Source organism: Bombina bombina, chromosome 12, assembly GCF_027579735.1.
Source record: "Bombina bombina isolate aBomBom1 chromosome 12, aBomBom1.pri, whole genome shotgun sequence".
NCBI classification, from domain to species: Eukaryota; Metazoa; Chordata; class Amphibia; order Anura; family Bombinatoridae; genus Bombina; species Bombina bombina.
This window is the reverse complement of record NC_069510.1, coordinates 71,973,868-71,996,861: the sequence shown is the minus strand read 5'-3', so window position 1 is coordinate 71,996,861 and position 22,994 is coordinate 71,973,868. Positions and strand designations below refer to the sequence as shown.

Sequence of the window (22,994 nt, the reverse complement as noted above, 5' to 3'; positions counted from 1 at the left end):
GTTGAAATAAATAAATTATAGCATCAAATCTTTGTAAGAAATATACAATTTTAGCAAAGGATTGTTCCCATTAGCAAAGGATAACTAACCCTGACAGCAGAAAAAATACACAAATAAACGTTTTTTATCACAGTCAACTACAATCTTCACAGCTCTGCTGTGAATGATTACCTCCCTCAAAACAAGCTTTGAAGATCCCTGAGTTCTGTAGAGATGAACCGGATCATGCAGGAAGAAAATGAACCTCTGACTGAGTTTTTTGATGCGTAGTAAAAGCGCCAAAAATGGCCCCTCCCCCTCACACATAACAGTGAGAGAGATCAGTAAACTGTTTAAATTTAAACAAAACTATTGCCAAGTGGAAAAAACAGTGCCCAAAACATTTTTTTCACCCAGTACCTCAGAGAAATAAACTATTTTACATGCCAGCAAAAAACGTTTAACCTCAATAAATTAATTGTTATTTAAAAACCTATTGCAAGTCCCTGCAAATTAGGTTAAATCTATGCATACAGTATAAATCCAGTGAAGTACCATTCCCCAGAATACTGAAGTGTAAAATATACATACATGACAGCCTGATACCAGATACATCTACTGTATTTAAGGCTGAGTTTACATTATAACGGTATGGCAGGATTTTCTCATCAATTCCATGTCAGAAAATATATAAACTGCTACATACCTCTTTGCAGATTAATCTGCCCGCTGTCCCCTGATCTGAAGTTTACCTCTCCTCAGATGGCCGAGAAACAGCAATATGATCTTAACTACTCCGGCTAAAATCATAGAAAAAACTCAGGTAGATTCTTCTTCAAATTCTACCAGAGAATGAATAACACACTCCGGTGCTATTATAAAATAACAAACTTTTGATTGAAGGTAATAAACTAATTAAAATCACCACAGTCCTCTCACACATCCTATCTATTCGTTGGGTGCAAGAGAATGACTGGAGGTGACGTAGAGGGGAGGAGCTATATAGCAGCTCTGCTGGGTGAATCCTCTTGCACTTCCTGTAGGGGAGGAGATAATATCCCAGAAGTAATGATGACCCGTGGACTGACCACACTTAACAGGAGAAATACTTTTAAAAACAGGGGCACTTTCATTGATGAAAATTAACATTGCACTGGATTTTAAGAAATACTTACCTTTTGCTCCTGCAAAACCGGATCCACGATCTCAGCCCCAGTTCCCCTGTAGTGACGTCAGAAATGACGAAAACCGGCTTCCTCCAATCATGGCTTGCACCCCAGAGCGTCCAGCTCGTGATGCCTGGCTGTGATTGAAGGAAGCCAGTTTCGTCATTGCCGTGGTCTACAGCAGGAAGAAGAAGGAGGGGGATCGTCGATCCGGCTTTGCAGAAGTAAAAGGTAAGTATTTCTTCAAATCCAGTGCTATGTTAATTTTCATCAATGAAAGTGCCCCTGTTTTTAAAAGTATTTTTAAAAACCGGGCACTCATTGATGAAAATTGACCTTCACTTTAAAAATTATAAATTAAAAGGGACACGGAACCCACATTTTTTCTTTCATGATTCAGATAGAGCATCCAATTTTAAGCAACTTTCTAATTTACTTCTATTATCAAATTTTCTTCATTCTCTTGGTATCTTTATTTGGAAAGCAAGAATGTAAGTTTAGAAGCCGGCCCATTTTTGGTGAACAACCTAGGTTGTTCTTGCTGATTGATTAAATTCACCCACTAATAAAAAGTGCCGTCCGGGGTTCTGAACTAAAAATTGGCTGGCTCCTTAGCTTAGATGCCTCCTTTTTCAAATAAAGATAGCAAGAGAACGAAGAAAAATTGATAAAAGTAAAATTGCATGTTTTATCTGAATCATGAAAGAAAAAAATTGGGTTTAGTGTCCCTTTAAGAAACACATGTCCTTGTTTACTTTTTTAAATGTTTACATGTTTTAAATAACACTAAGTATTAGTGCTCATGCTTATTACTAGTAGATGGTATAAATTGCTTACTTTGCTGCTGAGTTTATTAACTTCACGTTCGGTTTTGTGCAACTTGGTGATTAAGGAGGTATTTTGTTCTTGCGTGTCACGTAACTCCCGTTCCATACGTTCCAGCTGTTGCTTCAGGGACTGTTTTTCTGCCTACAAAATAGAAATCGTCATTAGCAAGGCATGAATTCAGCAAACAAAATAAACCTTTCAGCAAATAAAAAGCAAAATTTAATAATAGAAGTAAATTAGAAAGTTGTTTAAAATCACAATCTATGTCTGAATCATGAAAGAAAATGTGGGTTTCATGTCCCTTTAAAGGACCAGTCAACACAGTAGATTTGCATAATCAACAAATGCAAGATAACAAGACAATGCAATAGCACTTAGTCTGAACTTCAAATGAGTAGTAGATTTTTTTTCTGACAATTTTAAAAGTTATGTCTTTTTCCACTCCCCCTGTACCATGTGACAGCCATCAGCCAATCACAAATGCATACACGTACCATGTGACAGCCATCAGCCATTCACAAATGCATACACACTTATTCTTGCACATGCTCAGTAGGAAAAAGAATGTGCACATTTAGTTAATGGAAGTAAATTATAAAGTTGTTTAAACTAGCATGCTCTATCTGAATAATGAAAGTTTAATTTTTATTTAGTGTCCCTTTAAGCTAGGTCTTATAGTAGTGTACTCACTGTACAACACTGCTGCAATCTATGGCTCAAAAGTGTATAACATTGTTAAAAGCATTGATGACATATAGTGCTGCAGAAACATGCACACTGCAGAGGATACCTAAATATGCCCTTCAACAAAGGACACCAAAAGAACAAAGTAAATTTAATAAGCATAAATGTATTTATTTATTTTTTACAGTTGCAAGCTCCATTTGAATCATTAAATGAACATGTGTTTCATGCCCCTAACCAGAGACACGCAAAAAGCAGAGGTTAGGATATAGCGACCGCATTAACGTATTTCCCCATAAATGTCAATGGAGTGCAAAAACGGCAAAAGAAAAACACACCCTACTCACACGCAAACCCAATCGCATTTTCTCAAGTGCGCTAACCTGACATAAAATATAAATATTTCACATTCAATGTACTTCACATAGAAGAATATTTTCTATTTATCCATAAATATATATATATATATATATATACACACACACACACATACACATATATACCGTACATACACACACACACAGTATCTCACAAAAGTGAGTACACCCCTCACATATTTGTAAATATTTTATTATATCTTTTCATGTGACAACACTGAAGAAATAATACTTTGCTACAATGTAAAGTAGTGAGCGTACAGCCGGTATAACAGTGTAAATTTGCTGTCCCCTCAAAATAACGCAACACACAGCCATTAATGTCTAAACCGTTGGCAACAAAAGTGAGTACACCCCTAAGTGGAAATGTCCAAATTGGGCCCAGTTAGCCATTTTCCCTCCCTGGTGTCATGTGACTCGTTAGTGTTACAAGGTCTCAGGTGTGAATGGGGAGCAGGTGTGTTAAATTTGGTGTTATCGCTCTCACACTCTCTCATACTGGTCACTGGAAGTTCAACATAGCACCTCATGGCAAAGAACTCTCTGAGGATCTGAAAAAAAGAATGGCTGCACTACAAAAAGATGGCCCAGGCTATAAGAAGATTGCCAAGACCCTGAAAATGAGCTGCAGCATGGTGGGCAAGACCATACAGCGGTTTCAGAGGACAGGTTCCACTCAGAACAGGCCTCGCCATGGTCAACCAAAGAAGTTCAGTGCACGTGCTCAGCATTATATCCAGAGGTTGTCTTTGGTAAATAGAAGTATGAGTGCTGCCAGCATTGCTGCAGAGTTTGAAGGGGTGGGGGGTCAGCCTGTCAGTGCTCAGACCATACACCGCACACTGCATCAAATTGGTCTGCATGGCTGTCGTCCCAGAAGGAAGCCTCTTCTAAAGATGATGCACAAGAAAGTCTGCAAACAATTTGCTGAAGACAAGCAGACTAAGGACATGGATTACTGGAACCATGTCCTGTGGTCTGATGAGACCAAGATAAACTTATTTGGTTCAGATGGTGTCAAGCGTGTGTGGCGGCAACCAGGTGAGGAGTACAAAAACAAGTTTGTCTTGCCTACAGTCAAGCATGGTGATGGGAGTGTCATGGTCTGGGCCTGCATGAGTGCTGCCGGCACTGGGGAGCTACAGTTCATTGAGGGAACCATGAATACCAAAATGTACTGTGACATACTGAAGCAGAGCATGATCCCCTCCCCTCCGAGACTGGGCCGCAGGGCAGTATTCCAACATGATAAACACACCTCCAAGACGACCACTACCTTGCTAAAGAAGCTGAGGGTAAAGGTGATGGACTGGCCAAGCATGTCTCCAGACCTAAACACTATTGAGCATCTGTGGGGCATCCTCAAACGGAAGGTGGGGGAGCGCAAGGCCTCTAACTTCAACCAGCTCCGTGATGTCGTCATGGAGGAGTGGAAAAGGACTCCAGTGGAAACCTGTGAAGCTCTGGTGAACTCCATGCCCAAGAGGGTTAAGGCAGTGCTGGAAAATAATGATGGCCACACAAAATATTGACACTTTGGGCCCAATTTGGACATTTCCACTTAGGGGTGTACTCACTTTTGTTGCCAACAGTTTAGACATTAATGGCTGTGTGTTGAGCTATTTTGAGGGGACAGACATTTTAAACTATTATACAGGCTGTACACTCACTACTTTACATTGTAGCAAAGTATTATTTCTTCAGTGTTGTCACATGAAAATATATAATACAATATTTACAAAAATGTGAGGAGTGTACTCACTTTTGTGAGATACTGTGTGTATATATATATATATATATATATATATACACACACACACACACATGATGTTTTTGGGTATAATATATATTTATACCTAGAATTATATAAGATTAGGTATATATATATATATATATATATATATATATATATATATATATATATATATATATATATATATATATATATATATATATATATATATATATATGAGGTAGGTTAAGTGCACTCACACTAACTGTATTCAAATGCCAGGGTGCTAAGAAGCAAGTAGATATGGAACAAAGCATTCACTGGTCTTGAAAAATATTTAAACTTGAGTTTTATTTGCAGTGATTTTTCGAGGTGTTCATCTACTAAATAAATATATATATATATATATCTCTCTATCTGTAAATACAGTACATATATACACATATAAATACATATGTGCACACACATTATATATATATATATATATATATATATATATTTATACACATACATCCATATCTTTAGACATGTATATATCTCTTTGTTAAAGCCCTTTGACCTCATATCTTTGAGCCCTTATAACTTTTTCATGCATTTTTAAAAAATATTTGTTATTAGATGGTGTTATTATGAGTGTAACTTTACTTTTAAATGTATTTTTGTTGTGTTTTGTGACACTTTTTAAACTCGCATAACAGTTAACCAGAATTCTGAAGATGCGCTCAAGTGATCACGTTTCATCCTCTGATACATTGTTCTAACAAAATACAGCATTTTATTCTTACTCTACTACTTATTTAACATGCAATCTGTTAAATCCATGATCCATATAGTTATTTACTTTACCTCAAATTTTTATTGATTTATGGTGACATTATGGATAAAAAAAAACAGGATAACGCAATCTAAGGACACAAATTTACAGCTTTACATCAGATAATGTCGTTATTGTTTATATTTCCAACCCCCACAAAACAGAGAACAAAAACAAGGAGACTTGTCTTACCTCCAGGGATTTTATTGTTGCCTGAGACTCCGCCATCTGTCGCACCTGAATCCTCTGGACATTTTCAGCCTGTGCACCGCTATTATCTGCTTTGGCCCTTAGTTCTGCCACCTCAGCTTCTAAGCCTTTGATTTTTTGATGTAATTGGGCTTTATCCAGTAGAAGAGCCTCTACGCGTTTATGGTCTCTTATGGGATCAACTGCAGTTAACTGGCTGCGCAGATCGTCTTTGTCTTTTTCTAGCAGTGATATCTATAGCAGTAAAGGAACATAACATATATGAACTGATGTCTCATATTTAAATATGCATCAAAGTCTGTCTGTTTAAAGGGACATAAACGCTGCAATAAGTAAATGCTCGAATGTGTTAAAGGGACATTCCACCCAATTCTGCATAAAAGTATTTTTGTGATATATTAAAAACACATTAATAGAGGTAACAGAGATGTTGTTAATTAAACCTATCACTGTTTTAAATACGAGCTTTTACTGTGCATGTAGACCAGAAACATATCTATATATGCTTCATGGACTAGCATTTTAAACTGTGTGTCTGCTGAGATTAGGGTTGCCATATTGCCGCTTTAAGGAAGGAAATTTCAAGGAAGGAAAGTTCAAGCGTTTAAGTCTCGTAAAACTACGGTGGCTCAGATGGCTCAAAAACAAGAACTGTTTAAAGAAATGTTTTGTTTAATGTTCCATAATATGAACCCTGACAGATGTATTTTTTATATGTGTTCTCCTTTAAAAGTGGCAATATGGCAACCCTAGCTGAGATAGCTGGTGGTACCTTGTATTGTTTTGGAGATGACTCAGTTTATATCATACAAGCCACGGCCAGCTTTTTAAATCAACACGCTGTTTAAAAAGCTGGTGCACAACGGATATTTAGATATGCTTCGCACATACATGCACACTAAAATCTCTCACTGGAAAAAGTAATAGCTTTTACTAGAAGCATTTTTGCTAATACAAGAATATTATACAACTCACAAGTAACTACATTCTTGAGTGTTTTAAACCAACATTAAAAGATTGTTTCTTTTCCTCCAAATCCAGGTTCACTGTTATAAAACGCAGTCTACTCCAACAAAAATTCAAAACATATTAATAGAAGCAGCAGAGACTTCACTTTGTTAGGGAGCAAACAGTATTAATTCAGTAGTAGCAAATAAACAGCCATATCCCAAAATATAAACTTTACTAACTTTAACCCCTTGCACCATTTGGACATAGATTCTACATCGCAAAATACATTGCCTAGCATAATATGTTGGCGTAGTACCAAGTCTAACACTCTAGTGCAGGATGTTTTGACAGCGGGAGCCGCAACTGGGTGGGTGGGGGGGGGGGGGGCAGAAGGCATCTGCCTTATATGGTAAGGGAGCACTGATCGTGCTATGAAGGCAAATCGAGACACTGCCTTTACTGTTGGGAGGGGAGAATTGGAGGTGGATGGGCAGCAATCATGGGAGGTCCCTACAAAACAGAAATGTCTGATTGTTTAGAGGGGGTGAGGTAGATCCCTACATTACAGAAATAAAAGATACATTACAGAAATAAAAATATTGCACTACAATAAATATTATCCTTAACAGCTAACTGATTAACCCCTTCACTGACAGGAATTTCAGAAATGTGGTGTGCAGCTGCAATTAGCTGCCTTTGAATTACAAAAACACAATGGCAAAGCCATGCATCAGCTATTTCTGAATAAAAGAAGCTTTTACAACCATTTGTGTTATGACTGCACAAGTAATATGTAAATAATTTCAGTGAGAAACCCAAAGTTTGTGAAAACGTTAACTTTTTTAAAAAGATTGCATTTGGGGGCCAAATGGTGGCATAAAATATGCTAAAATAGGCATAAATTAATACCTTGGGTTGTCTACTTAAAAACAAAAATATATATATAGTTTTGATCAGTAAATAAAAAAAATAAAAAAAAATAAAAAAAAGCTCTATTTCTGTTCTGCTAAAAGTTCTCTGGTACTTTGGGCAAGTTTTTTTATGAAATTCCCGATAGCGAAGGGGGTTACCGTCTAGTGTGGCAATACACGGCAGATCCTGAGCTAAACACAGTCTTATATTGGAAGCTATACACATATACTCTCCCCGATTGGCTCAGTGGTCATGTTCAGCTCCAGACTAGTAGTGTATTATCCAACTGTGAAAAAAATATTACTTTCTTTTTCCACACTAAATGCAATATTCCAATTTATTTAGTAACAAATGTGTAGCCAAGTGAAAAAGTAGATCACTGAGCTCTACAAAAGAAGTTTCTGGCAGAAATTAATGTTGTACACTGATAAAAGAAAATGGAGATATATATTTTTTTCAAGTGATATATGGTATATACACACACTGTCGGAAAAAAAAAAAAAAGTGAATCTTTATACAAAAATAAAAAAATAAAAATTGAGATCTCTTAGAGTAATGTAATAAAATTATTATTAGCGCTGCAGAATCTGTTAATAACTGATAATAATAATAATTATAAAAAAAGAGACAAGCAATGATATTTCTTACCCTTAATAATCACAGATTATTGTTTTCCCATAGGTTAAATTGCACCATAAAATGAGTAGCATTTACTTAAAGGGACACTGAACCCAAAAAAATTTATTTCGTGATTCAGATAGAGCATGCAATTTTAAGCAACTTTCTAATTTATTCCTATTATCAATTTTTCTTCGTTTACTTGCTATTTTTATTTGAAAAATAAGGCATCAAACTTCTTTTTTGGTTCAGACTCTGGACAGCACTTTTATTTGTGGATGAATGTATCCACCAATCAGCAAGAACAACACAGGTTGTTCACCAAAAATGGGCCGGCATCTAAACTTACATTCTTGCATTTCAAATAAAGATACCAAGAGAATGAAGAAAATTTGATAATAGGAGTAAATTAGAAAGTTGCTTAAAATGTCATGCTCTATCTGATTCACAAAATAAAAAAATTGGGTTCAGTGTCCCTTTAAATAGACAAACAATATTGTGTTTGGAAGAAAAAAAAAGAGCTATGTTTTAATTAAACCACTTTTTAGCATATAAGATGCTAAAAATGCTCTGCATCTTATATTCCAAATAAATTATGGTTTCACTTTATCTATATATTCTATAAAAAAAAAAATGAATGTGCTTTATACTCCAGTGCGTCTTATGTGCCATATCATGTTATTTTATTCAGTACCTCCGTTTCATGTCTTATCTTCTGTTCCTCTAAAACACGTTCGTGTTCTTCCCGTTGATGCTCAAATTCTGATTTCAGAAATGTAATGTCATATCGAAGCTTGTTATATTCTCCTCTATATTTTTCAGCTTCCTGTATAAGAGATTTAACCCATTATTATTTTTTTATATGATTACAGTTAAAGCCTTTTTTCTCTGCACTATTTCTAATGGATTTGAATGTGTTGTCATTGTGTTACAAGGGTTTGATACAGTTAGCATCATACAGTGAAGCTCCCTCACTGGGTGTAATCATTTATAGCTAGTCCTTTGCTCCCATAGATTTTGATCAGTTCAATGATATCTCTTAAAGTGACATAAAGGAGCAATAACAAAATGCTAGAGTATGTTATTATTTCAATATTGCTTGAATAGAAGTATGAGTTTAACCTCTTCAAAATGGTTAAACACACAGTTAAATCAGCTACACAGCTGATATTGAGCTAAATACGGCAAAGTATTGGTGGAAGAGCTAAGCATATGCTGCCCTCATTGGCTCCGCTATTAAGCACTAGGTATGTGCATTCGCTGATTCGTTAGGACAATGAAGGCCGCAGATGGCTGCGGGCAGCAGCATTCAGCTATTTTTGGCGCCAGATTTATTTATGTGAAAGTTCTGGAATTGCACAGATCTTTGTGTGTTACACTACCACAAAAATAAATTCATCTCTTAAAATAGCTGAATGCTGCTGCCATATTCCGCATTCGTTTCCAAAACTAATCAACAAATGCACGTGCCTATTAAGCACTGCTGGCCCAGAGCTGACTTTAACTATGTGTTTATCCTCTTTGTGGGAGTTAAACACATAGGGCCCAAAGCTCATGAGAATTTCTAAACTGATCTTCCGGCACTACAAGATCCCTACAGGATTCTTGAAAGAAACATTTTCTATGTATCTCTAAAGATTTTCCAGCTTGGAGAGAAATTATAGTGCAGACTTCACAGGGGCTGAACTCTGAATTCTCTAAGAAAAAGAGCAGAACCTGAAAGTCCCAGAGAGATGAGAGATGCCTCCCATAAAGCTCTGTGTTCAGATGAGATTATCTAAATTCATCCTCCAGCCCTGAGAGATTTCTCACAAGTTTCTAGAAAGGAAAAAAAAAACGCCCCTTAGAGAAGAATAGCAAAATCTGCCTGTCTAGAATCTTGTGTGAGAGATCTCACAGTGCTGGAGGATCATTTTAGATCATCTCATCTGAGCGGAGAGCTTTAGATCACCAGACCCTAAGTAGCGTTTTCTGCATTTCTGGTGGTAAGACAAGCTCAGTACAATATATGATAGTTTTATTAGTTACATTTGAGGTTTGATTTACTTTAAATTTTGTCCTTTAAGTTTCTTTACATTTATAGCTTTGCACTATCTATTTTGTGTTTTGCTTTTTTTTTAAATACATTTTTATTGAGGTTTAAATGAAGGCGTACAAACATTTCACTACATTATAGTATTGAGTAATTACATATAATAAACATATTACAATATGCTAAATATGTAGGCTTTAGTCACTAGCTACCCAATACCTTACCGCCAGCCTATTAAGGCCCTCATGGTAGTAGTACATAGGCCGGTGACATGTCCCTTCATTTTACTTAGCATTAAACAGTCTCTTCGGTGTCCTGGAGGATATAGAGAAAGTCTCTCAGGTGGAGATTGGGTACTGCCCTTTCTGTACAACGGGGAAGACAAACTCTTCTCTTTATTTAAAATTGAGTCGAAGCTGCTGTGACAATTCTTACTGCCCTAAATGGAACCGCTGCATAAGTGTGGCTCGTTGGTTCTGACAAGGAATCCAACTTCAGCAAAATTGGCTCTGTCGATTTAGCCCCTGAAGGTGCGACATAGGGATCTGCAAGCTCCTATGCCACGGCTGTCCATATAGCCTCCTTTGGGCAGCAGTGTTTACGTCAATGGTAAGAAGCCGCTCCGGATCATCATTTACAGTAACCATGGGTTCTGTTTCATTCCACAGTAGCACTTCACTTTCAGTGGGAGCTGCGTCTGAACTGTCTCCTGAAACCTGGCAGACTGTGGTGTTGTTCCAGGCCTCAGCGATACTCTTAGTAAGACACTCATAGTGTTCTTGTAATAAACGATATCGGTTTTGCTCAGAAATGGTGTTCCCAGTAATCTTCATTTTGAGAAGAATTCTTCACTTCCCTTAATAGTCTTGTCTTTACTGGTAGTTGGGTAGGCAATATGACAGTGATATAACACTGTTTTATCCCATTTACCGGGGGGGAACCTCTCCTACGAAGGGCCCGCCACAGGCCTCAACACTCTGGATCAGCAATCTGGTTTAGTTTCACACAATTGTATCATTCAAGAGCTTTCAATCTCCTGGATATCAAGCTTGAGGTTTTAGAGATAGATTTGTAGGAGAGCTGCCGATAATTAGCGATTTTACCAGAAGCCTGCATGCAGCTGCCAATATTGTGACCATTCATGGTGCTGCCCAGAGACACGCCCCCTCTATTTTGTGTTTTAATGCTTTAAGATTTTGTATACAATAATGTATTTAGGATTGTGATTTTGCAAATGCTGATTGTGATTTTGCAAATGCTGATTGTGATTTAAATGTTTCTGTAAAACTCATAAATTATGATTATAAACTTATATTTATAAATATATTGTACAAATTGCATTGCACCCTGTATATACACCTGCAGATCTCACTAGTTTATCTTGCAAATTCCATTCTGGTGAGGTTTGCTCAAAATTCACAATACACTTGTTTAACTAACAGAAAAGCAATGGGGTCGATTTATCAAGCTGTAGCAGACAGGGGCGCACATACACGTCCCTGTCCGCCGCAGCTCGTCTCTGGAAATCTGAATTCTTCTGCAAGAATTCAGCATTGCACACTAGCGCTATTTTGCGCTCAAGTGCAATCACGCCCCCTGCCTGGGCATAGCCAATCACGCGCGGGCAGGAGCTGTCAATGTCCCCAGTCGCTACCTGGGGAGATTGAAGTTCGCTACCTTAGAGGTGGGAAAGGTTAGGGAAGCAGAGATCTGATGACTGCTGCTTGATTAAATACGGACTGCAGGTTCTCTTGTGAGAACCTGCACTCGTAGGAAGGCGAAAGTCTGCCAAAGGGGTTGATAAATTGACCCCTATGAATACTAATAAAGAAGCAAATGCAAGTTAAACATATCATTTTATTTTCTATTTGCTGCAAACTGAGAATTTATATTGGTGCCAGGTGCTCCCTTGTTAACCTCACTCCCTCCTGTGAATATCTGCATCTTTCATCTCTCTTGGACTCCCAGGTCCTGCCCTTTTTCCTTAGAAAATTCAGGGAGTTCTGCCCCTGTGAGGCCTGCACAGTGATTTCTCTCCAAGCAGGACAGCTTTTGATAAATCAGATCCAAAGTTTTTTCCAAGTAGTAGAGCAGTAATAAACATCTATATCACATTAGATCATTTAATTATCACTCTTTTATGCCCCTTCCTATTCAAAAATTTTTTTTATTTCAAGTGCCTATGAAATGACAGCAATTACACAAGTTGCAATCACAAACTGTTGTCAATATGATTAAGTTAAAGGGAAAGGTAAAAATGTGCAGAGGTGCATTTCAATTTTAAATAGAAGCATTTTTGGAATATAGTTCCATTAGCAAAAATGCTGCAAATAAAAGTTTTAACTGTTTTACAGCGGCATACGTACATATGCTGTGAGGGCCTGTGCACCAGTATTCAAAGAGACTCAGCAGTGGCTTGCATGACACAAAATAGGTCTTTACTGACATTATACACACCACTAACAGCTCTCTGAGCTTAAAGGGACACTGAACCCAAATTTTTTCTTTCGTGGTTCAGATAGAGCGTGCAATTTTTAACTTTCTAATTTACTCCTTTTATCAATTTTTCTTCGTTCTCTTGCTATCTTGATTTGAAAAGCAAAAATGTAAGTTTAGATGCCGGCCCATTTTTGGTGAACAACCTGGGTTGTTCTTGCTGATTGGTCGATAAATTCATCCACCAATAAATCTGAACCAAAAACTGTTTGGCTCCTTAGCTTAGATGCCTTCTTTTTCAAATAAAGATAGCAAGAGAATGAAGAAAAAATTGATAATAGGAGTAAATTAGAATGTTGCTTAAAATGGCATGTTCTATCTGAATCACGAAAGAAAAAATTCGGGTTCAGTGTCCCTTTAAATACTGGCATATGTGTGTATGCTGTTGAAAAGCAGTAACAAATGTTACTAGAAGCATTTTTGCTAACAGAAGTATATTGCAAAAATGCTTCTATTTAAAAGGTAAATCCACCCATGCACATTTAATGTTTGACCTTTCTATCCCTTTAATATAAAAGCAGAATGTATTTGAAAAATTATAAAACTACAATAAAATAATCATAAATCTAGTTTAAAAAGGGACACTACACTGAATATCTAATTCCCCATAAATGGTCTATTATTATCAAAAATCTGCAATGTATTTTCTTTATTTATTTTGCATGCTTTTCCTGTAATTTCCCTCTGAAATTGATCATTTTCCACTAGTGTGCATCCTTCAACATTTAAAACAATGCCCCCCCCCCCAGATTCAAAGCAGTGACCCTCCAACATTCTACACAGTGATTGCTAGATAAGTGCAGGGAGCCCACTCACACCTGTCCCTAATTACACAACCAGCAAAGAAGAATAAGATAAACATACGCAAGAAGCTTTTCAAGGGGTGTGTCTATGGACCAGTGTTCCCTCAAAGACCGGTTTTGAGTGCAGCCCAGCAGTGAAACAGTTAATAAGGGAACCAAACCTTGCAGCGTTTGCTAATTACAGGGTGCAGTTACCTAATTAACTGTTTCACTTCTGGGCCTCATATTAAAAATAATCTTTTGGTTACTTGGACAATCATTTACTCACATCCTCCAGTTTCCGCAAACGCTCCCTCATTGGAGCTTCAAGTTCCTGTTGTATTTGAGATTTTAAAAGTTCTATTTTCTGAGGGGAAGGCACCTAGGATAAACGACATTGATTTGTTTTTAGTAATAATTAAACAGTAAAAGGGACGTGTTAATCAAAATTAAAATCTATTTTGGGTCAGAGAGAGCAGGCAATTTTAAGAGACTTACTTATCAAACTGTTCTCTTGGCATCCTTTGTTAAAAAGCATACCTAGGTAGGCTCAGCAGCAGCACTGCACTACTGGGAGCTAGCTGGTCATTGGTGGCTACGCACATTTACCTCTTGTCATTGGCTCACCAGATGTGCTCAGCTAGCTCCCAGCAGAGCATTCCTGCTCTGGAGCTAACTTTAGCTATGTGTTTAACCCTTTTGCAGGGGTTAAACGCACATTTATATGGAAGCACATAACAGCATTTTCTTTTTTGTACTTCTACCCCTTTAAAGGGATATGAAACTAATTTTTTATCAAACCATGTATACTATTTAAAAAAAAAAAAAGTTACCAATGTAATTTTATCATCAAATTGACTTTGTTCTCATTGTATGCTTTGTTAAAGAGATACCTTAGTAGGTATTGTGAATATTTCTAGATTATTGGTAATCAGCTACATTCTAGGGGGACAAGTAACCCTTCATTTAAAAGAGGACATTCTGCCCTTTCAAATGAGGGGTCACTTGCCCATCTAGCATAAACATGGGAGGGATCTGGGGCTCCGTTAGGGCCCCCTCATTCTAAGAGTAAACACCACTTTAAGTGCTAGGGCAGGTAATTGTTGTTTTCTACAGCAACGGCCTGTATCTTACAGGGGGTTCAACCCCTCATTTGAAAAGGAAGACCCCCTCTTTGATATGAAGGGTCTAGTTTCTCTAACCTGTCTGTAGGCTGAGATATGAGCTTTTAAGGCCTCAGAATCACTAGCAAGGAAATCCCTGTATCAACAGAGACTTCCTTGTTCCCTATGATGCCATAGGGAGTTTTAACTTCAACAAAAGACGGGTAAGGAGACTACAATCTCCTTTTCCTTCTGCATTTCTGAGGTCCCCACTATCTCCATTGGATGGGTGACGTTTATCATGAATTCAGTGCAGACTATGCAAACGTGTCGTCCTCTGTGCTCTGCACGACAAATGACCTTTTACTTCCCATTTTTTCAGTTAAATATTTTGGTGGTTTTGCTGTAATTTTATCTATCACATTGGCCTAATAGGAACAATATGATATGGACGCTGCCCTACTAAATATTTAGAATATTCTTTATAAATTGAGAAAGGGCGAAGTCCCGAAAAACGCGTCAGAGTTACACTGACGTCATCAGCTGGAGATAGAGCAAGAGACGCCACATGTGTGTTGTTTACAGCGGTATCGTGGATACTTTGATGGGCGGCGGATTGGGAGCTGAAAGTGTCAAATACCCCAGGGCCGCTGTAGATGATTGGCTTATCTATCATCCATGTTTTTGCCTCCATGAGCCTGAAGTGCCCGCTTTGAAAAGCAAGTATATGCGGGTTACACAGCTGTGCCACTTACAGAGGTGGATGCACATAGAGTGTATAGCGTGACTTATGCATGGTATACCCTATACTTGGTTTTGGCTTCTTTGTATCAGGGGCGATTGGACACCGCGTATATTTACACACACGTCAGCAATGAGGAACTCATGCTTAAAGGGACACTAAACCCAAGTTTTTTTATTTCATGATTCAGACAGATAATACAATTTTAAACAACACTCCAATTTAATTCTATTATCTAATTTGCTTCATACTTTAGATATCCTTTGTTGAAAAAATAGCAATGCACAGGGGTGAGCCAATCACACAAGGCATCTATGTGTAGCCACCAATCAGCAGCTACTGAGCCTATCTAGATATACTTTTCTGCAAATTAAATCAAGACAATGAAGCAAATTAGATAATAGAAGTAAATTAGAAAGTTGTTTAAAATGGCATCCTCTTTCTAAATCAAGAAAGAAAAAAAAAAAATTGGGTTTCATGTCCCTTTAAATAAATATATATATATATGGCTCTGATGTCTCAATTCAAGCATAAGCGATTAACCGGATATATGCATATGACTGGGGCACTTATAATGAACCACTGACTACCTATACGTTTGTGTCTTAGCATCCCAAACTTCTGTCTTATGCGTTATCACGGACTAACATGCCTGGCTTTTTGCTACTAATTCTGGACAGCTGATGACCGAGGTCCCCGTTGTTTGTTTGCAGTGACTGGGTGATTGTGTGAATTATTTTGCCTTAGACATTTGATATATTCTGTATATGGATGAATAAATATTATGGATTGATACAGTTTGTCCGATATCTCAAATTATTGTGCTGGGAATTTTGTTTATTCTTTATAAATATTTTGGGGGGTTTTCAGTAGAGAACAAAGGTCACATTTCTACTATAAAATAAACAAAAATATATTTGTTGCAGTAAAAGACAAGCACATATTGCATACGAGCATGAAACAAGGGGATTATCAATTGTCAGGTTGTTTTTCTGCAAGTAGATCTGTTACTATGGCACAAGCCACAAGAGACTATAATAGTATTACAAGCCCCTAGAGACAATATTTGTTTTTTGTCACTTTTTGTTTAAAGGGACACTGAACCCAAATTTTTTTCTTTCGGGATTCAGACAGAGCATGCAATTTTAAGCAACTTTCTAATTTACTCCTATTATCAATTTTTTTTCATTCTCTTGGTATGTTTATTTGAAAAGCAAGAATTTAAGTTTAGATGCCGGCCCATTTTTGGTGAACAACCTGGGTTGTCCTTGCTGATTGGACAGCACCAATAAACAGATGCTGTCCATGGTTCTGAACCACAAATTTGCTGGCTCCTTAGCTTAGATGCCTTTTTTTCAAATAAAGATATCAAGAGAATGAAGAAAAATTGATAATAGAAGTAAATTATAAAGTTGCTTAAAATTGCATGCTCTATCTGAATCATGAAAGAAAAAAATTGGGTTCAGTGTCCCTTTAAGAGACATGAAAATCCAAATATTTATTTCATGATTCAAATAGAGCATAGAATATTAATCAACTTTGCAAATGACTTCTATTATCAAATTTTCTTCATTGTCTTTGTATCCTTGGTTGAAGGAGCAGCAAAACACTACTGGGAGCTAGCTGCACACATCAGTTAGCCAATGATAAGGAGGTATAAATGTGCAGTCACCAATCAGCAGCTAGTTCCCAGCTCCTGAGTCTACCTAGGTATGCTTTTCAACAAAAGAGAACGGTGCAAATTAGATAATAAAAGTATAATTGAAAGTTGCTTAAAATCACATGCTCTATCTGAATCAAGTTTAATTATAACTTTACTGTCCTTTTAAATATATATTTTAAAAAATATATATATATCCATCAAGTTTAAGAAAATAAATAAAATAAAAAAATTCTGATACACAAATTATAAATGTAGCCACCAATCAGCAAGCACTAGCCAGGGTTCTCAACCAAAAATGGGCCGGCTTCTAAGCTTTCATTACTGCTTTTTCAAATAAAGATACAAAGTGAACAAAGAAAATGTGATAAAAGGAGTAAATTAGAAAGTTGCTTAAAATTGCATGCTCTATCTGAATCATAAAAGAAAAAAATTGGGTTTAGTGTCCCTTTAAAGGGACAGTCTACCATAGAATTGTTATTGTTTTAAAAGATAGATAATCCCTTTATTACCCATTCCCCAGTTTTGCATAACCAACACCGTTATATTTATATACTTTTTACCTCTGTGATTACCTTGTATATAGGAACCTTCTTCCAGCCCCCTGATCACATGACTGTGACTGTTTATTATCTATTGTCTTAAACTTAGCATTGTTTTCTGCTAAATCTTAAATAACCCCCTGTGCCTGAACACAGTGTTATCTATATGGCCCACGTGTACTTTCTGTCTCTGTGTTGAAAAGAGATTTAAAAAGCATGTGATAAGAGGCAGCCCTCAAAGGCTCAGAAATTAGCATATGAGCCTACCTATGTTTAGTTTAAACTAAGAATACCAAGAGAAAAAAACAAATTTGATGATAAAAGTAAATTGGAAAGTCAATTAAAATTAAAAGTCCTATCTGAATAATGAAAGTTTAATTTATACTAGACTGTCCCTTTAATTGTCAATATTTATACAGTATAAATATATTTACTAGGTTTATTTACAAATAAATTAATGGTCACAATAAATTAGCACAAATTAACTTGACAGATTGATTATCATCTTACTTTTAATGTAAGTTCCTCTATTTCTCTCGCTTTATCCAACAGCTCCTCTTGGAGTTCAGTAAGTAAATGTTGAAATTTTTCATTACTAGTCTGTTTTTCAGCCAGAAGCCGTCTGCAATCATTTTGTGACTTTATATATTCATCCTGCAATCTGGAAAGAACAATTAGATTAAAGTTGTTCTGCTACAATATTAAAAGTCAACAGTAAACTCAAAATAGAATCTTGATATGATTAAAGGGACATTGTACACTTTTTAGATGATCCCTTTATATAACCTATATGGGAGTGTTTTTGTAACAATGTATAGTGTTGCTGATTGTTTCATAATATTGTGCTGATATTAAAGTGAAGGTAAACTTACCATGTTTACAATCCACAGTAATATTGTTCTCCAAAAATCAATATAAGTTTCATTCATCGTTTTTTATAAGTTTCACTCTAAACAAAGTTATAGCCGTAATTCATAGAAACAATATTCATCGCCTAAATCAGCCCGTAATTTTTATCTTTTTTTCTCCCTAGGTCACGTTGCTCAAATAACTTATTGAAATCCTGGCCGATAGGCGGCCGTGGAACTACGTCACCCGTCCACATCTTAGCCTGCGCATGCTCAACCATTATCAATGATGTAAATGGTGTCTGGAGCGCGCTCCCGTTTAGCGCATGTGCATTGGATAGCTTACCCAAGAAACAGCATCTGCTGTCACGGACGGCTCAAACTAATAAAAATCGGCTCTCGTTCACAAAAAACATAGTACTCAATGAACAAATTATTGTTATTCATTGAGTACTATGTTTCTAGCGCATTGGAGACACCGGTATTGCCGTGACGCGCATGCACGGTAGACTGAGAAACTGCCGATTCGCACATGCGCATTAGAAAGTATCTTCGTGACCGCACATTAGAGATACGTATAGAGCGGGTGGGACCGCTCTATACGTCACACAACAGTAAAATGGGAAGTAAAGGATGGGAGGAGTTTGTCCTGTAACGGTAGGAACAAACATAATGAATAAAACTAACTAACTAATTAACATTATCTTCACTTTAAGACATTAAAGGGATAGGAAAGTCAAAATTAATCTTGCATGATTCAGATAGAGCAGGTCATTTTAAGACATTTTTAAATTTACTTCTATTTTCAAATGTGCTTCGTTCTCTTAGTATCCCTTGTTAAAAAATGAACACGCACATATCCTACACTAGTGGGAGCTGCTGCTAATTGGTGCCTGCACACATTTGTCTCTTGTGATTGGCTAACTAGATATTTTTCAGCTTCTTGTTAGTAGTGCAGTGCTGTCCCTTCAGCAATGGATAACAAGAGAATGAAGACAATTTGATAATAGAAGTAAATTGCAAATTTGTTTAAAATTGTATGTTCTATCTGAATCATAAAAGAAAATGTAGTGGTTTACTATCCCTTTAACCAAGCCTCAAAGTATCAGATGTAGACTGAAGTCTACAGATTCCTGCTTTCTCCTGTTTGTATAATGGGTCTTTTTATATGCAGGGGAGGGTCTACTCTTCTTGTTTTCTTAGCCCCTTTCACTGGGTGTCCCAGCCTAACCTCATCAACAGAGCTAAACTGGGAGCTTCTAAGTAAGTATTTAATAGGTTTTATACTGGATTTTTAGATCAGTATCTGTGCATATTCTTCTTTATAGTAGTGTCTATTACATGCAGTTATATGAAAATTGCTGTATACTGTAATTATGCCTAGTAAAAAAATATTTGCAACACATTTTCATTATTTATTTTCACTGACTTTTCATTTAATTTAACTTTGTACATTTTGTGTGTGTGTGTGGGAGTGAGTGTGAGTGTGTGTGGGAGTGTGTGTGGGAGTGTGTGTGTGGGAGTGAGTGTGAGTGTGTGTGTGAGTGTGTGTGTGAGTGTGTGTGGGAGTGTGTGTGTGGGAGTGAGTGTGAGTGTGTGTGGGAGTGTGTGTGTGGGAGTGTGTGTGTGGGAGTGTGTGTGTGGGAGTGAGTGTGAGTGTGTGTGGGAGTGTGTGTGGGAGTGTGTGTGTGGGAGTGAGTGTGAGTGTGTGTGTGAGTGTGTGTGGGAGTGTGTGTGTGGGAGTGAGTGTGTGGGAGTGAGTGTGTGTGGGAGTGTGTGTGGGAGTGTGTGTGTGGGAGTGAGTGTGAGTGTGTGTGTGAGTGTGTGTGGGAGTGTGTGTGGGAGTGTGTGTGGGAGTGTGTGTGTGGGAGTGTGTGTGTGGGAGTGTGTGTGTGGGAGTGTGTGTGTGGGAGTGTGTGTGGGAGTGTGTGTGTGGGAGTGAGTGTGAGTGTGTGTGGGAGTGTGTGTGGGAGTGTGTGTGTGGGAGTGAGTGTGAGTGTGTGTGGGAGTGTGTGTGGGAGTGTGTGTGGGAGTGTGTGTGTGGGAGTGTGTGGGAGTGTGTGTGGGAGTGAGTGTGAGTGTGTGTGGGAGTGTGTGGGGGGAGTCCACTGTATCTAGAAAGCCTGGAATGCATCCTCCAGAATTCTGACCAAACAACATCACACAGTGTTCAGTGTAGGAGCTCATTTATATTTGTCCCTGATTGGCCACAGCAACGGAGATGATCTGGATATGCTTTTTTTCTGTTAAAACAACTTTCCAATTTACTTAGGATATCAAATGTGCTTCATTGTCTTGGTATCCTTTGTTGAAGGAGCAGCAACGCACTACTGGGTGCTAGCTGAACACATCGGGTGAGCCAATGGCAAGGGGATATATGTGCAGCTACAAATCAGCAGTTAGCTCTCAGTAGGGCATTGCGGTTCCTGGGCTTACCGTCCTGCTTTTCAACAAAGGACAGCAAGATAACAAAGCCTATTAGATAATGGAAATAAACTGGAAAGTTGTTTAAAATTTAGAATTGACGTTACTGTCCCTTTAATAGACTTTTTAAGTGATGTGTCCCTAGGCTGTTCTGAAAGAAAAAATGCTTTTCAAAACGTAACTTGTATGCAGATATAATGCAATGCTTAACGCTTAACTGCTGATACAAGTGATAATCAGATAGCTAAATATAGATAGAATATATATATATATATATATATATATATATATATATATATATATATATATACACACACACACATATACACACACTATACATATAGAATAGCATTACATTACTCTCGCCAGTGTTCCCTCTAAGGCTAGTTTTTTGAGCGACCCAGCAGTGAAACAGTTAATTAGAGCAATTAGCAAACACTACACAATGCAAGGTGTGGTCCCCTTATTAACGGTTTTACTGCTGGCCGCTCACAAAACTGACATTAGAGGGAACACTGCTCTCCACCCAAACTGACCTTAGAGGGAACACTGATCTCCACCCAAACTGACCTTAGAGGGAACACTGATCTCCACCCAAACTGACCTTAGAGGGAACACTGATCTCCACCCAAACTGACCTTCGAGGGAACCCTGCTCTCCACCCAAACTGACCTTAGAGGGAACCCTGCTCTCCCCCCAAACTGACCTTAGAGGGAACCCTGCTCTCCACCCAAACTGACCTTAGAGGGAACCCTGCTCTCCACCCAAACTGAATCACCTAGCACAAGATAACAAAATACTATGACAAGTTATCTTTAAAAGGACATACATTTTAAACCACTTTCTAATTTACTTCTATTATCAAATTTGCTTCATTCTCTTGGCACCCTTTGTTGAATGACCAGCAATGCACTACTGGGAGCTAGCTGAGCACATCTGGTTAGGCAATGACAAGAGGCAAACATGTGCAGCTACCAATCAACAGCTAGCTCCCAGTAGTGCATTGCTGCTTCAGTTTCTAATTTACTCCTATTCTCAATTTTTCTTCATTCTCTTGGAATCTTTATTTGAAATGCAAGAATGTAAGTTTAGATGCCGGCCCATTTTTGGTGAACAACCTAGGTTGTCCTTGCTGATTGGTGGAAAAATTCATCCACCAATCAAAAACTGCTGTCCAGAGTTCTGAACCAAGAAAAAAGCTTAGATGCCTTCTTTTTTATATAAAGATAGCAAGAGAATGAAGAAAAATTGATAATATGAGTAAATCAGAAAGTTGCTTAAAATTGCATGCTCTTCATTCTCATGGTATTCTTTGTTGAATAACATACCTAGCTCGGTAGCACGCACTGCTGCCATCTAGTATTCTTGTGTCTTTGCATAAATATAAAACATTGTTAAAAGCATTCTTGAAAAACTGCTGCCATAAAGTGCTTAAGACGTGTGCACGCTCCTGAGCCTTCCTACCTGCTATTTAACAAAGAATTACCAAAGGAACAAAGTGATAATAGATTTTTTTTTTATTGATTTTTTTTATTTTACACTCCATCTGAATCAGGGAAGAAAGATTTGGGATTTTATGTTACTTTAAAGCAAAATAAATACATTTAATGCAAGATAAATGTAAGAGCATTACCTGGTATGTTCTGCTTTTAGAGTCTGGTAATTGGTCTTGTGATTTTCACATCTCATTCTTTCATCAATTAGCAGTTTCTGCAGCTCGGTTTCCGTGTTTGGAACTCCCAAAGCTCCGCTAATTTGAAGACTTGGGAAGGGTTCCATCTTGCAAATCAGTTTGCAGCCTCTTCTTACACCCAAAGGCTTATAATGCTGATTTCACAATACAAAAAGGAAACAAGTACATAAATTAACAGCTGTTTTTACTTTTAAGTAATCATTATAGCTAAATGGAAATTGAACTAAAAAATATCCTCTGTACCCAGTGCTGCGGAATTTAGTGGCACTAAATAATACAGGTAAACCTCACTTTACAGCGCTTTGCTAATACAGCGCTTTGTGGAGCTGAAGTTCAATCTCCAAGGATTTTGAAACAGTGCTATAATCTTCGTGAGATTGCGAGAAAAGTGACTGGCACAA

General features: G+C 37.4%; 1 protein-coding gene across 1 annotated transcript in view; it reads right to left on the bottom strand.

The window, feature by feature from the left end:
• Positions 1-22,994, bottom strand: part of CEP83 (centrosomal protein 83) — a 116,250-nt gene that overhangs the window by 87,597 nt on the left and 5,659 nt on the right. The window contains exons 2-7 of the mRNA XM_053696198.1: positions 22,534-22,727; positions 18,139-18,289; positions 13,871-13,963; positions 8,966-9,097; positions 5,773-6,024; positions 1,983-2,114 (exon numbers count right to left, since the gene is read on the bottom strand). Coding sequence (XP_053552173.1) covers positions 1,983-2,114; positions 5,773-6,024; positions 8,966-9,097; positions 13,871-13,963; positions 18,139-18,289; positions 22,534-22,679 — 906 coding nt within the window. The 5' untranslated portion in view covers positions 22,680-22,727. The remainder of the gene's footprint in view (positions 1-1,982; positions 2,115-5,772; positions 6,025-8,965; positions 9,098-13,870; positions 13,964-18,138; positions 18,290-22,533; positions 22,728-22,994) is intronic.